Source organism: Microtus oregoni, unplaced genomic scaffold, assembly GCF_018167655.1.
Source record: "Microtus oregoni isolate MIOR12 unplaced genomic scaffold, Mior012 000016F_ref0000370, whole genome shotgun sequence".
NCBI lineage: Eukaryota > Metazoa > Chordata > Mammalia > Rodentia > Cricetidae > Microtus > Microtus oregoni.
Genome location: NW_024543075.1, coordinates 35,302,680 through 35,317,646, shown reverse-complemented (window position 1 = coordinate 35,317,646; position 14,967 = coordinate 35,302,680). Strand labels below are relative to the sequence as shown.

Sequence of the window (14,967 nt, the reverse complement as noted above, 5' to 3'; positions counted from 1 at the left end):
GTGTACGTGGAGGTTAGAAGACAGCCTACAGAAGTTGGCTCTCACTTTCTGCTCTGTAGTTCTCAGGGATAGAAGTCAAGCTGTTAGTAAAGCTGGTAGCACGTGTTTTAGCTACCACCTACCGAGCCATCTCACAACCCCAGAAATTATTTTTTTTTTGTGGTATTGTAGAATAAATAAGAAATAAGCATTAGGAAATCCTATAATTTGAACTTAATTCTTTTTTTAAATTAAGTTGTATTATACTATATATATATGTATGTATGTATGTATGTATGCACCATAGCACACGATGCAGGCTGAATTGTTTTCAGGAATTGATTATTCTTCTATCCTTTAGGTTCCAGGGATGCCACTCAGGCAGTTTGTTTGGGCAACAAGCATTTATGCCCATGGAGACATCTTGCTGAACCTTAGTCCTTACTCTGTTTTTCTTTTAACCTTTCTCTGACGTTTTGGTCTATGCTTTCCTCAGCTCAGTTTTCAGTTGATGGTTATAGCTTGGAAAGTCAGTCACTGATGAGTGTTGCATGCCATTCAGTTTTCTTGTGTCAGCCCAAGTTTGGAGTGGAAGAAGCATACTCCAGAGACACAACAGAGCTTAGAAGGGAAATTCAGAGCAAGCAGACTGCGGCAAGGCACTGGGCAGAACCACATGATGAGACATTTCCATTCTCTATGTATTTTATTTCCTGCATCCTTTAATTTATTTCCTTTTGTATCTTCAGGAGAAAGGCCCTTTAAGTGTCCTATTGAAGGCTGTGGTCGGTCCTTTACAACATCAAATATCAGAAAAGTGCACATCAGGACGCACACAGGAGAACGACCATACTATTGCACAGAACCAGGATGTGGGAGGGCATTTGCTAGCGCAACTAATTATAAAAACCATGTGAGGATACACACAGGTAATGATTGCTCATGTCTTGGCCCTGTCTTTCCAACTAGTCTCTTCCTCCCATGATGTGTGCGGTCGATCGATAAGCTAAAATTAACCAGACCAGCTCAATATAATAGATTTAGTTTTAATAAACGGAAAAAAGGGAAACGCACACAACCAGGGGTCCAGCGAACACCAGGAGCGCAGTGAACAAAGAGAGCTGGCAAGGGCACCTGGGTGTTTTTATCTTTTTTTCTTGGCCTCAGGGGGACACACCCTAAAGAAAATATGATTGGCTGAACTTCCCCATCACTCCCAGTTCATGTAGTGAGAAGAGATTAGCAGCTTCAAAATTTCTTTAATGAGCCAACATAGGTGGTGGTACATGCCTTTTTTCCCAGTACTGGGAAGGCAGAGCCAGAGGCAGGCATGTAACTGTCTCAGTGCTTGAGTGCTTGCATGTGTAAGGGTCTGTTTTTGATCCAGGCACTACACAAAGGAAGAAGGCTGATCAGGTAAGTTGGTACAGCCAACAGTAGGAATTCAGAAGCTTGTGAAGGAGGAATGCTGCTGCACACTCGTAATCCCAGCACTTGACAGAGGGAGAGAGCAGGATCAGAAGTTCAGCGTCATCTTTGGCTATATAATGAGTGTGAGGCCAGCCTAAGCTACATGGACACTTAAAAACAAAGACACACACCCAACCCCCCCTGGAAAAAAGAAAAAGCTTCCAGCCCAGTCTGTTCCCTTTTTGACTGTTTGGTGCCACCTAGTGTTGGTGTTCCTGCTTCAGCCTAGACAGCGGGACTGCTGCGCCGAGTGGTGATTGGCAGCCATTTCCTGTTAGGCGTCATCTGCCAGTGCTCTCAACCTCTGAGCCATCTCTCCAGTCTGTGAATATAATTTTTAAAAGCTTACAAAAATTGGCTGGAGAGATGGCTTAGTAGTTAAAAGCACTGCTGCTTTCCAGAACCTACATGAGAGCTTAAAACCATCTGTAATTCCACTTTTAGAGAAAATTATGCCCTCTTTGGTCTCCTTGGGCACTGCACACCATTGGTACATGGACGTGTGTGTGTGTGTATGAAAAACACAATAGATGAGCAAGAAAAATAAAAATACCCATACACATAAAATTAAATAAATAGCTGGGCTTGGTGGTACATGCCTTTAATACCAACACTCAGGAGGCAGAGGCAGGTGGATCTCTGAATTAGAGGCTAGTCTGTTGTACATACCAAGTTCTAGGACAGCCAGGGCTACATAGAAAAACCCTGTCTCTCACAAACAAAACCTTTGTTGTTTTTGTTTTTTTTTTTTTTTAATTTATAAAGGGCTGAAGATATGGCTCAGCAGTTAAGAGCAAGTACTGCTCCTGCAGAGGATTTGAGTTTGGTTTCTAACACACATGGTGTCAGGTGGCTTTGACCTGCCTGTAACTCTTCTGTTTTGGGTTGTGAGCCTAGACTCTAAAGGCCGAGCCATCTCTCTAACCAGACAGCCTGACAACCTAGCACGAGGGGATCTGATGCCTCTCTTGACTGCTTTGGGTACCTGTGTGCGCGCGCGCACACACACACACACAGAGACACACATATACACTTATTTTCTTAATTTATAAGAAGAGTTAAGGACTAGTTTGTAATCCTTCCTGGCACCTAGCCCAAAACCGAAAGCAACAGTCAAATGCTACAGTACAGATTCTGTAACGGGGTGCAGAAACACCTCATTTGATATAAACACTTGCCATGCAAGCATGAGGATCTGAGTTCTGATCCCCTGCACCCGCAGAAAAGCTGAACATCACAATGTACCTGTATTTTATCTCTGGGAGACAAAGACAGAAGTTCAACCAATCTGGTCAAATCATTGAGTTCCAGATTCAGTAAGAAGTGGAGTCAGGCCTGGTGGTACATATATCACACTGACTTGGAATTTGCTATATAGACCTGGCTGGCCTAGAACTCACAGAGATCCACCTGCCTCTGCCTCCTAAATGCTGGGACTATGGCTGTTTTTGAGCTGAGTCAAACCATAGGGAATTTTTTTCTAGTGTGCTATTTCATTTCAAGATGAAGAGGGACACCCCTCACAAATACCTCCCCGGTGCTGGAAATTGAACTCAAGCGCTCTAACAATAAGTTATATAGTGACAGATAACTTGGCTGTTTATTTTAGAAGTCCCATTTTCCAGTTGTGGAGTAAATATCTCTGTAAAAATGACCTTTTTGTGTATCTTCTTCTCTTAGGAGAAAAGCCATATGTCTGTACAGTTCCTGGTTGTGACAAAAGGTTTACAGAATATTCCAGTTTGTATAAACACCATGTCGTTCATACTCACTCGAAACCATACAACTGTAACCACTGTGGGAAGACATACAAACAGATCTCCACGCTGGCTATGCACAAACGGACAGCTCACAATGACACAGAGCCCATTGAGGAGGAGCAGGAAGCCTTCTTCGAGCCTCCCCCAGGTGAGAACTTTGACAGTTGTATGTTTTGAGTTTGAGAATCAGTTATGAGCATGAGCCATGCTTCTGTTTCATTTGTGTGATCACACACCGGATTTCCAGCTGTGGCGAGTGCTGTGGAAGGGCATGGGGGCTCCAGGTTGTGCAAGGGGGACTTGGTATCTCCCAAGAGGAGAGAAGCTTCCTGAAGAAGTGTTCTTGGAAAGATTCTGAGGGTGCAGGGGGTTAAAGGAACAAAGAAGCAAGGCCTGGGGAAAGGGAAGGGGAACAGACATAAGGCAAGGGGACTTGCAGACAGATGGCAAAGGAAAAGGCTGAGTACTGGTGAGAGGAAAGCAACTTGGAGACTTTGGAAGAAGCCTGACCAGTATGGCAGTTCTGCCTGGGAAGAGCGGAGACTTCTCTCATTCTCAACACTGGAGTGAAGTGTACAGAAACATTTAAGTTTAAAAAGTTAGATAGGACCGGGCAGTGGTGATGCACACCTTTAATCCCAGCACTCGGGAGACAGAGGCAGGCAGATTGCTTGAGTTCAAAGCCAGCCTGGTCTACAGCGTGAGTTCCAGTGCAGCCAGAGATACACAGAGAAACCTTGTCTCAAAAAATAAAAACAAAAGTTGTTGATAGAAAAACTTCATCACTTAAATGTCTCCATATTGCTTTCTAGCCAAAATCCCGTGTGTATAGTTCAATATTTTGACACCCAGGAGTATGTACAATTTATTCCTCTCATTCCCTTCTTACACACACACAAACACACATCTAGCAGAGTTTTACTGTTACTAGGCTAGCCTGCTACAGCTTCCCACATGCTGGGTTTATATGCATAAGCCACCACTCCTAGCTAATGGGAGGATCAATGGAAACATTGTACAGCGTGCTGACTAATGTTAATAATAACATACTTTATACTTGAAAGAAGCGAGAAAGATGTAACTGCTAATTCCTCTTAATTTAAAAAAAAAAAAAAACAGGCTTTGTGGGATGGGGAGATGACTCAGCTGTTAAAAGTGCTGTGCTGGTATGAGGACCAAAGTTAGGGCCCAGAACCCACACACGTGCTGTGGAGTCCTGCCTGTGATTCCAGTGCCTAGAAGGTAGGACAGGCTCCCTGAGCTGCTGAGATGTATATACTACAGGTTGGTAGGTAGCTATGTCGGTGAACTCTGGCTTCGATTGAGAGATTCTACCTTGATAAATAAAGTGGAGTTCATGTCAGCCTCCAGCCTCCATGCATGCACACCACCCACATACACCTGGGAAGAAAGCAAGCTTTAGTGATGTTAAATGTAGGACAAGTGGTGGTGGCGCACGCCTTTAATCCCAGCACTTGGGAAGCAGAGGCAGGTGAATCTCTGTGAGTTTGAGGCCTGCCTGATCTCCAGAGTGAGTTCCAGTACAACCAGGGCTATACAGAGAAACCCTGTCTCAAAACAAACAAACAAAAACAACTATGATTGCTTTTCTAAAAATACAGATTTGTGCTCCTTTCCCTGGGTAACACTTGGAATAAAATAATAAACAACTGAAAAGAAAAGGCGCAAAGTAATGTATCTGAGAACATTACACCTCATTGTCGCCATCTGAACACACACTAGATAGATTTGCATACTAAAATCCTTCATATACTAGTATTCTTAGATTAGTACTGCAGAGTATGAAGTTTCTCTTTAAAGGGGGACTTTCTTTTTGCTCCATGAGAGCTGGCCCGTACTGAGAGAAGGGAAGGTCAGTCATCCTGATTGCCCAGTATAGCAGTTCTGGATGTTAAATCATCCTTCGCTTTCTGATTCTTTTTGGGGAGTAAGGGGGGTGGTTATTGAGACAGGATTTCTGCCTGGTTCTTTTGCTGATTCTTTGTGAAAAAAGAACTGGACTGGAGTTCCTGTTCTGTTACTTATTAAATGATTAACCTCAGCCGAGATAACATGCCATTGCATAGTCTTTACACAGTGATGTCATTGTGTACCAATAGCTTGCTGTCAATCACGTGTGTAAAAGACTAAGATAGTAGATTGTGTGTACAAGCCATTCTGGTTTTGTGGTTAATGTTTATAGAGACCTTTTATTACCTTCATGGATCTTAAGTGACTTCAGGAACTTGGTATAGACTTGCCCTTCTGGGAGCGGCAAGTCTATCTTTGTGTATAATTCCTCCCTTTGTGTCCCCAGTATGCTGTGCACAGTGGCACATAATCATTCCATCTAAGTGTAAAGGAGAGGTCTCCTCAAATCAGAACATTTAAAGTTCATGGATAGGGTTCACTTTGACTTGGCCTCGCAGAAGTGAAGACAGAAGAATTAAGAAGAGGTCTTGAAAACTATTTTCATGGTTTAAAATATAAAAGTAAGCTTTAGTTTTTTGGGCTTTTTGTTTTGTTTTGTTTCGTTTTTAGACAAGGTTTTATATGACCTGGATTGGCCTTGAACTATCTTGAACGGCCTCCACTTCCTAAGTGCTAGAATGACAGTCAGGCACTACCATGCCTGGCTCTCTATTCGGTTTTTTTGTTTCATAGTTACATAGTTAGAATCTCTAATGTTGTCTAAATAAATTGGTTTGTTGGTCAAATAAATTATTCATTTATTTTCAACAGGTCAAGGTGATGATGTTCTTAAAGGGTCCCAGATCACATATGTTACAGGTGTAGAAGGAGAGAACATTGTATCTACACAGGTAGCCACAGTAACCCAGTCTGGGTTGAGTCAGCAAGTTACACTTATATCCCAGGATGGGACTCAACATGTAAGTATCTACTAAAAGCCAAGAAAGTTAAGTATTTCTCTACACCTGGGATTGAAAGGCAGGCTGAGTCCCAGTGGAGGAAATCCCTGAGTAGCAAAGCATGAAGTTTGGATTCCTGCCTGTAGGCCAGTGGTTCTCAACCTTTTTAATGCTACGACCCGTTAATGCAACTCCTCATGTTGTAGTGACCCTCAACTACACTTGTTTTTATTGCTACTTCATAACTGTAATTTTGTTGTTGTTTTGAATCATAATGTAAGTATCTATGTTTTCTGGTGGTGTTAAGGAGATCTCTGTAAGACAGTTATTTGATTGCCCAAGGAGTCAAGAACCACGACTCTAGGCATCGTAGATCTCCATAGTCTGCTGGAAAAGGTGGTATGAAGGGCTGGAGAGATGGCTCAGTGGTTGAGAGCATTGCCTGCTCTTCCAAAGGTCCTGAGTTCAATTCCCAGCAACCACATGGTGGCTCATAACCATCTGTAATGAGATCTGGTGCCCTCTTCTGGCCTTCAGGCATACACAGAGACAGAACATTGTATACATAATAAATAAATATTTTTTTTAAAAAAGATAGTACTAAGTAATAATAGTATATGTAGAATCCAAATAGTGTTGGCTGGTGTGGTTCAAAGTGAAATGGCAAAGATCAGAATCACAAGGAGACTGTGGGCTTCAAAACTAGTGGGTCTGAGCTGAAGAGATGGCTCAGAGCACTGGCTTCTCTTCTAGGGGTCCTAAATTCAGTTCTCAGAACATACATGCAGACTCACAATTGCCTATAATGGAATCTGATGCTGTCTTCTGATGTGCAGACATATATATATAGACAAAGTACTCAAATATACAAAATGCATGAGTAAATAAATCCTTTTCTTTTAAAAAAAAGAAAAATAAAAAAGTTCTGGGTGGATACAGTGCATGCCTTTAATCCCAACACCTAGGAACCCAGTGCTAGTTCCAAGACAGCCAGGGGGAAATATGAGTAATGAGATGGGTGTGCTCTGAGAGCCAAACCTGCCATGGTTTTGTGGGCACCAATAGCCTAAAAGAATTATGCTTTGATGTGATTAGGGGCACTTTTTTGGGGGCAGGGGGTGTCGAGGCAGGGTTTCTCTGTAGCTTTGGAGCCTGGCTATCCTGGAACTCCACCACTGCCTGTCTTGATGTGATTTTTTTTTTTTTTTACCAAACAAGTCTTTTTTTTTTTAATATTTATTTATTTATTTATTATGTGTACAATATTTTGTCTACATGTATTCCTGCAGGCCAGAAGAGGGCACCAGACCTTATTAAAGATGGTTGTGAGCCACCATGTGGTTGCTGGGAATTGAACTCAGGACCTTTGGAAGAGCAGGCAATGCTCTCAACCACTGAGCCATCTCTCCAGCCCCTTGATGTGATTTTTAAGCTCCTGGTAGAGTTGTCTTAGTTTGGTGAAACAAAACACAAGCAGATGGACTATAAGGGCTCTTTATTCTCCTGTGTTCTGTGTTCCATGGAGAGCTCTCTTCCTGCCCTTCTGTATTAGAATCTGCCTCCTGCAGTCTGTATACCCTTTGCTTTTTGTTTTGTTTTGCTTGTTTGTTTTGGGGAATGGTTTGGTTTGGTGGCTTGACACAGGGTTTCACTATGCAGCCCTCGCTGGCTTAGAACTCTGTGTAGATCAGGACTTGAATTTACAGAATCCCCCTGTCTTACCCCCCGACCCAAGGTCTGAGGTTATAGTTGTGTGCCACCATACCCCACCTTTCTTTGTTTTTGATAGCTTTTGTTTTTATTTATTTATTTTTATAACTTTTGTTTTTAAAACAGGGTTTCATGTAACTCAGGTTGGCCTGGAATTCTCTATGTAGCTGACCTGGATCTCCCAGTCTTCTGCTTTTCATCTTCCAAGTGTTGAGATGACAATTGTGCACACCACTCCTGTCCTGGTTTTTAACTGTTAACTTGTTGATACTAGCTAGGAGGCAGAACATTCAGGACTGAGAAATGCCAAAGCATTCATACCATCCCATGCTCCCACGTCTCCTACCTTTGTCGTGTGGTTCCACAGAGGACTCTGTCCACTGACTAACAGGCAAGATTGACCACATTTGCTTAACCCAGTGTTTGTTCATTTTCTGTCCTGACACTTTGTAAAACAGGTAGTTAATCACAGGTAGTTGTCTGACCTAGCTTTGCTCCTCTCAGGAGCAGTTTCTTCTGAAGCAACTTCAAAACAGCCTCCAGTGAGGTGTGATGATGTAAGTTTCTCTTTCGGACAGCCAGTAACAGTGTTGAGTAGCTCTAGGGTTTATAGGGCACCCACCTCTGTACTGTTCATTCATGGCTCTCTCAGACCCTTCAGAGTACGGCTATCTATCCCAAAACTGTCATCCTCATCCCAACGTTTTTCTCTCTAAACTTAGTCTCTCCATTTCTTTTTTTATTTTATTTTTATTTAGGAATTTTATTTCATTCTCTGAGTCACTCAGATACTTTTGGGTTTCTATTCCATGATGACTTTTTTAGTTTTTCAAGACAGGTTTTCTGTGTGGGTCCTGGCTATCCTAAAACTTGGTTTGTAGACCAGGCTGGCCTTGACTCACTGAGACTGGCCTGCCTCTGCCTCCTGAGTGCTGGGATTAAAGGTGTGCACCACTACTGCCTGGCCCATGAAGACTTTTTTTTTTAAGGTAGTTTGGCTAGCGCAAAAAGGTGGTGGGTGTCACAATCTAGAAAGAGAGGCCTTTCTAACGTAGTCAGTTGGTAATTTCTCATGATCGGGGTATATATGTGAAGGATATATGAACTACTTTGACAGACTAGGAGAGAATAAATGATTGACCTTCAAGAAATCTTAGAATGATCTTCTCATAGAACATCCTTCAGTGGGGATTGAAGGATTTTCATGAGTTTGCCAGGCAAAGCCATGAAAATGTGACAAGGTGTGCCCCTTTCTGGGGCTACAGATGGTTAGTAGTGGCTGGGGTGTCAGATGCAGATTTGAGGTGATAGAAATTGGGGTTAAGAACATTTGTAAAGAAGTTGAAAAGAGGGCGCTGGAGAGATGGCTCAGTGGCTAAGAGCACTGGCTGCTCTTCCAGAGGTCCTGAGTTCAATTCCCAGCAACCACATGGTGGCTCACAACCATCTGTAATGAGATCTGATGCCCTCTTCTGGCATGCGGGCATACATGAAGGCAGAATGTAGTATACATAATAAATAAATAAAATCTTTTTTTAAAAAAAAAAAAGAAGTTGAAAAGTGGGGCTGGAGAGATGACTCAGTGGTTGAGAGCACTGACTGCTCTTCCCAAAGATCCAGGTTCAATTCCTAGTACCCACATGGCAGCTCACAACTGTCTATAACTCCAGTTCCAGGGGACTCTGACACCCGCATACATGCAGACATGCAGACAAAACACCAATGCAAATGAAATTAAAAAAAAAAAGTCAACAGGTAAAAGTGCATGCAGGAATTCTAGACCCTAGGAAATAGAGGTTTGAGCAGGATGAAGGTGTCAAGGTAGAGATGGCCAGAGCAGGAAGAGTTGGGCCCAATACCTGTAGGAATATTAGATTATGGCAGAAGTAAGGGTCTAAACTGAGCATGGTGGCTCATAAACATAATCCCAGTAAGCAGAAAGCTGAGGCAGGAGGATAACTGCAGTATTCCAGGCAGTGGAACAAAACCCTGTCTAAAAAAACTAATGGTGGCACACGCCTTTAATCCCAGGCAGAGGCAGGCAGATCTCTGTGAGTTCGAGACCAGCCTGGTCTACAGAGCTAGTTCCAGGACAGGCTCCAAAGCCACAGAGAAACCCTGTCTCGAAAACGCCCCCACCCCCAAAAAAACAAAAAAAAAACAAACAAAAACAAAACGTTGACTTGTCTGATGAGTTAGAGTTTATTTCATTGTAAAAAGTTTATTTGCTCCCACAGAGTAAGGATTAGGCTCTTTCCTTAGTTAAGATTGCCAAATGTAACAAGAGATATTGACTGACTCGTAAAATACACTGTTTGCAGGTCAACATATCTCAAGCTGACATGCAGGCCATTGGCAACACCATCACCATGGTAACACAGGATGGCACACCCATCACGGTCCCTACTCATGATGCAGTCATCTCCTCAGCAGGAACACACTCTGTTGCTATGGTCACCGCCGAGGGCACAGAAGGGCAGCAGGTAACTACTTTTGTTCACTGTTAGTCAACACATACATCACTGTCAAAACCTGCACAGAAGCTGTACTGTATGCTCCTATTTAGGCATATGAACTTCAAGCTATTTCCCAGTTTTATAACATCTTTTAGTCAATTAGTCCTTGAAGCTGATTTTTTTTCTCTATCTGTAAAATAGGAGTGATATTTACATCAGCCTCATAAAGTTCACGGTAGGCTGAAAGAAAGAGGGACTGGAGAGACAGTTCAGTGGTTAAAAGAGAGCGCCTACTACTCTTCCAAAGGACCCAAATTCAGTTCCCAGTTTCCATATTAGGCTTTTTTTTTTTTCAAGACAGGGTTTCTCTGTGTAACCCTGGCTGTCTTGGAACTAGCTGTGTAAACCAGGTTGGCTTTGAACTCACAGAGATCTGCCTGCCTCCTCTTCCCAAATGCTGGTATTAAAGGCGTGTGCCACCATCCCCAGCCACATTAAGGGTCTTACTACTGCCTGTAACTTCAGCCGGCCTCCAAGGGTACCCACACACACACATAGCATATATACTTCCATAGACATAAACACATTAAAATTAAAATTTAAGAACACCCATGTTTTTACAGTGCCAAGCAGTGATGGCACACACCTTTAATCCCAGCACTTGGGAGGCAGAGGCAGGTGGATCTCTGTGAGTTCAAGGCCAGCCTGGTCTACAGAGCAAGTTCTAGGACAGACTCTAAAGGTATTCAGAGAAACCCTATCTCAAAAAACAACAAGAAGACAAAACAATCAAAAAAAAAAAAAAACCACATACAGCTAGGCATACAAGTACATACCTTTAGTCCTAGCACTTGGGAGATCTTTGAATTTGAGTCTTACCTGGTGTTCAGAGCAGTTTCTAGGCCAGCCAAGGCTACATAGTGAGACTCTGTCTCAAAAATAAGTAGCCGGGTGGTGGTGGCATCACCTTTAATCCCTTCACTTGTGAGGCAGAGGCATGCGGATCTCTGTGAGTTTGATGCCAGCCTGGTCTATAAGAGCTAGTTCCAGGACAGCTAGGGCTATTGTTATACAGAGATACCCTGTCTCAAAAAACCAAAAGGAAAAAATAAACAAACAAACAAACAAAAACATCACCAGAACAAAGCTAGAGAAGTGACTCAGTAGTTAAGAACACAGGCTGTTCTTCAAGAGAACCTGGTTCAAGTCCAAACACCCACATGGCAGCTCATAAACATCTGTAACTCCAGTCCCAAGGGATCTGATGCCCTCTTCTGGCCTCTTCCAGCACCTGGCACACAAGTGGTACACAGATGTACACATACAGGCAAAACACCCATACAAATAAATAAATAAACAAACAAGAGGCTTCAGGAGATACTGCAAGGATCATGAGTCTCAGGTATCTAAGGAGATGTTGCTGTTGATCGGTCATGTCACCAGTCCTTCCAGGTCCTCAGTTAAGTGGAAGTCTAATTGTAAATACAAAAGGAGAAAATAATCCAGTCCACACACTGGAATAAATACACATCAGCATCCTTAGGACAGCAGAACCTAGGGACAGCCTCATCCCCCTAGCCAGTGAAGTTAGACATGGCACATCCATTTCTCCAGTACTCTCTACCCATTTGGCCATCGACTTACTTCACGGTCATAGGTGAATCCCTTCTGAGGGAGACTTAATTTCCTCAAATGAAAGAGTCCATCCTAGGCAGTGCATAAAGTCTGTCCCAGCAGTAAGTGCTTACACATCTTTCTTTGGTCCTTCCCACAGAGTAGACTTTAACCTAATGACTCATAGATAAATTTTTTTCATGTGTGTTTTATTCATTTTGTTTCACTTAAGGTTGCAATTGTGGCTCAAGATCTGGCAGCATTCCATACAGCCTCTTCAGAAATGGGACACCAGCAACATAGCCATCATTTAGTAACCACGGAAACCAGACCTCTGACCTTAGTGGCAACATCCAATGGCACCCAGATTGCAGTTCAGGTGAGTGCAAGTATAGGTGGAGACTGCTCATTCATTTCCCAGCCGCCCAGACCCCAGTAATCACACAGAAACTATATTAACTATAACACTGCTTGGCCAGTGGGGTAGATGTATTTCTTATATCTTAAATTAATCCATTTCTGTTAATCTGTATATTGCCATTAGATTGTGGCTTACCAGTAAAGTTCTGTCTTCTTTCTCCTTCAGCAGCTATATGGCGTCTCCTTGACTCTGCCTGTTCTCTCTATATATCTCTTTTTGGATTTCCTGCCTGGCTATATTCTGCCCTAAACTTATTTATTAACCAATGGTAATAAAACATATTCACAGCGTACAGAAGGAAATCCCACATCATCTAGGTTAGGTGGACAGCAGCAGTACATAGTTCTCAGCCTGGGACTCTGGGTCTTCTGTGTGACTTTCCTGTGTTTATGCTGTGCACAAAATCATCTGGGTGCCTAACTTGCTTTAAGACAACTAATATAATGCGGTGATCTGAAAATGACCAGAAACCACACAATGGAGGCATGTACCCTTAGTCCCAGCACCCAGGAGGCATAGGCAAGCTGATGTCTGTGAGTTCAAGGCCAGCTTGGTTTACATAGCTCCAGAACAGCCAGGGCTATATAGAGAGACCCTTTCTCAGACACCTTTACCCCCACCCCTGTGTGGCTTAATTGGTGGAGTGCTTGTTTGAAATTCATAAAACCTTGGGGTCTATCCCCAGGACCACATAACTAGGCCTGGTAGCCCAGGCCTGATCTGAGCACTCAAGAAATGGAGACAGGAAGATCAGAAGTTGAATGAAGGCCATTTGGCCTAAGCTATATGAGGCCTTAATCAAAACATAAACTAAGAGTGTTCTTTACTACCTTTGCTTTGCATGTTCTTGGGGAATTCATAGCAAGAGAAAATTTGTCAGGCGTGTGTCCTTGTGTGTACCCAGACAGCCGTGTTCATTGTTAAGATGGAATCTAGCAAGGTGGGGTTTTAATAAAATACGTTGGAGCTACTCCTTGGAGGTGAACTTGCTGTGAACAGACCCTCAGTGATTTCTCCAACAGTCTCCATACAGCCCCAAAGTGAGCATGTCACAAGATGTGTAGAAGTTTTGATTTTATGTTTTAGTGATCAAGCTAACTAATATTTTAGCAACCCTAACCATCAGAATTACCGAGAGAAATTACATCTCTACCATTTACCAATTCTCTGGCGTTACCCAGATCAGGGTTTTGGATTATTGATGTCTGATGTGTGTTCTGGTTTCAGCTTGGAGAACAGCCATCTCTGGAAGAAGCCATCAGGATAGCATCTAGGATCCAACAAGGAGAAACACCAGGGTTGGATGATTAATACCAGAACCACGGAGCAATAAAGCAGGAGGAAGGAAAGGAGCCTTTCATCTTCTGGCTACAGAACTCCCTGAGGCCCGGCCCAGCAGAGCAGAGGTTCCAATCCTGAAGCACTGTACACGTTTTTATGCAAGAGTGGAGAACATTTTCTTCTTGACACTTTTGTGTACATAGCCCCTGGAATAAATTCCCAAAGTGATTCATTGTGTACAAGGAAGTATGAAATGAGAGCGCCGCAGCAATTCTTCCGTCACTCTTACCACACAGCAGACGTTTGGACCCGCCCACAAGACCATCCAGGTCTATACAGAGTCAAGATGAGATTTTAACTTACTGTGAAAAAAAAAAAAATAAAGGCTGTATCTAATGTGCCGAAGGTTCTACATGTCAAACAATCATAACTTCAAAGCCATCACAGAAAATAAAGGATGCAAGCCTTCAGATGTTCCTCCAGTAGTGTCTGGATTTTTTGTCCACTCCACACCCATTTTCATTTCAAGAATCGAAGACCTCATTTATAGTGTCCCACCCTGTTAAATAACACTTTTTCAAACTAAAATACTAATTATTTTGGCATTACATTGGATTGTGTATAAAATTAAAAAGTTTGGTTGTTTTAAAGTAAAACATTAAGTCCAGTGTTTGAAGCTAGGCATGGTAGCCTGTGCCTGTAATCCCAGTGTTGAGGAAGTTGAGTCAGGATTACCATAAACTTGAGAGTGACCTGGGCTATGTGGTGAATTCCAGGCCGTTCTGGACTACAGAGTAAATACTTCCTCAAAAACAAAGAAAACAGTGCTGGGCTTGTTAAGGTTCTACTCAGGCTTCTCAGTTTTTCTACTGTTTTTTTTATGATAATCAACATGAGAATTTCCCACAGGTCTGTCGTAGGCTTAGAGTCCTACAGCTGGGATAGATTTACCAAAAGAAACTGGGTTAGTGAGTTGTGTAAAATTATTTGTTTTTGCTCATAAGCTTTTGTTTCAAAGCTTATTTAACCTAAAGTTTATTGTTACTGATTTTTGAATACAGCAGTTTTTAAAACAATGCTTTTTGTTTGCTTTATTAAATTGGTCTGGTGTTGGGGAATGTTGCACAAGCATCCACAGTGTAACAGCATGACCCTGTATACACTGGCCAAGAGTGTATCCTGGACAGGCAGAGAACAAACACTTCCCTGTGTATTACTGTCTACTCAACAGTCTTGTTGTCTCCAAATTACTCAGGCCTGACAGTCCTAAAAGGCAGGGCAGGTCAAGATTGGACAGCTCTGGCCTTCTACCCCCTTGTCTGGTATGGGTTTTATACTGCACTTCAGTATAAAGTATATATATAAGCATACAGTATAGTATACTTATACTATACTGTAGCCTGGAA

The 14,967-nt window shown here is 42.6% G+C and overlaps 1 protein-coding gene across 4 annotated transcripts in view; it reads left to right on the top strand.

Moving 5' to 3' along the window:
- The window catches only part of Znf143 (zinc finger protein 143), a 40,074-nt gene extending 26,039 nt beyond the window's left edge, over window positions 1–14,035 (top strand). For 3 of the 4 annotated variants that reach the window (XM_041667182.1, XM_041667181.1, XM_041667180.1), the window contains exons 11-16: window positions 729–908; window positions 3,130–3,357; window positions 5,952–6,100; window positions 10,111–10,272; window positions 12,092–12,238; window positions 13,508–14,035. In XM_041667182.1, coding sequence (XP_041523116.1) covers window positions 729–908; window positions 3,130–3,357; window positions 5,952–6,100; window positions 10,111–10,272; window positions 12,092–12,238; window positions 13,508–13,591 — 950 coding nt within the window. In that variant the 3' untranslated portion in view covers window positions 13,592–14,035. The remainder of the gene's footprint in view (window positions 1–728; window positions 909–3,129; window positions 3,358–5,951; window positions 6,101–10,110; window positions 10,273–12,091; window positions 12,239–13,507) is intronic. The other variant, XM_041667183.1, reaches the window with a different exon arrangement.
- The last annotated feature ends 932 nt before the right edge of the window (window positions 14,036–14,967 follow it).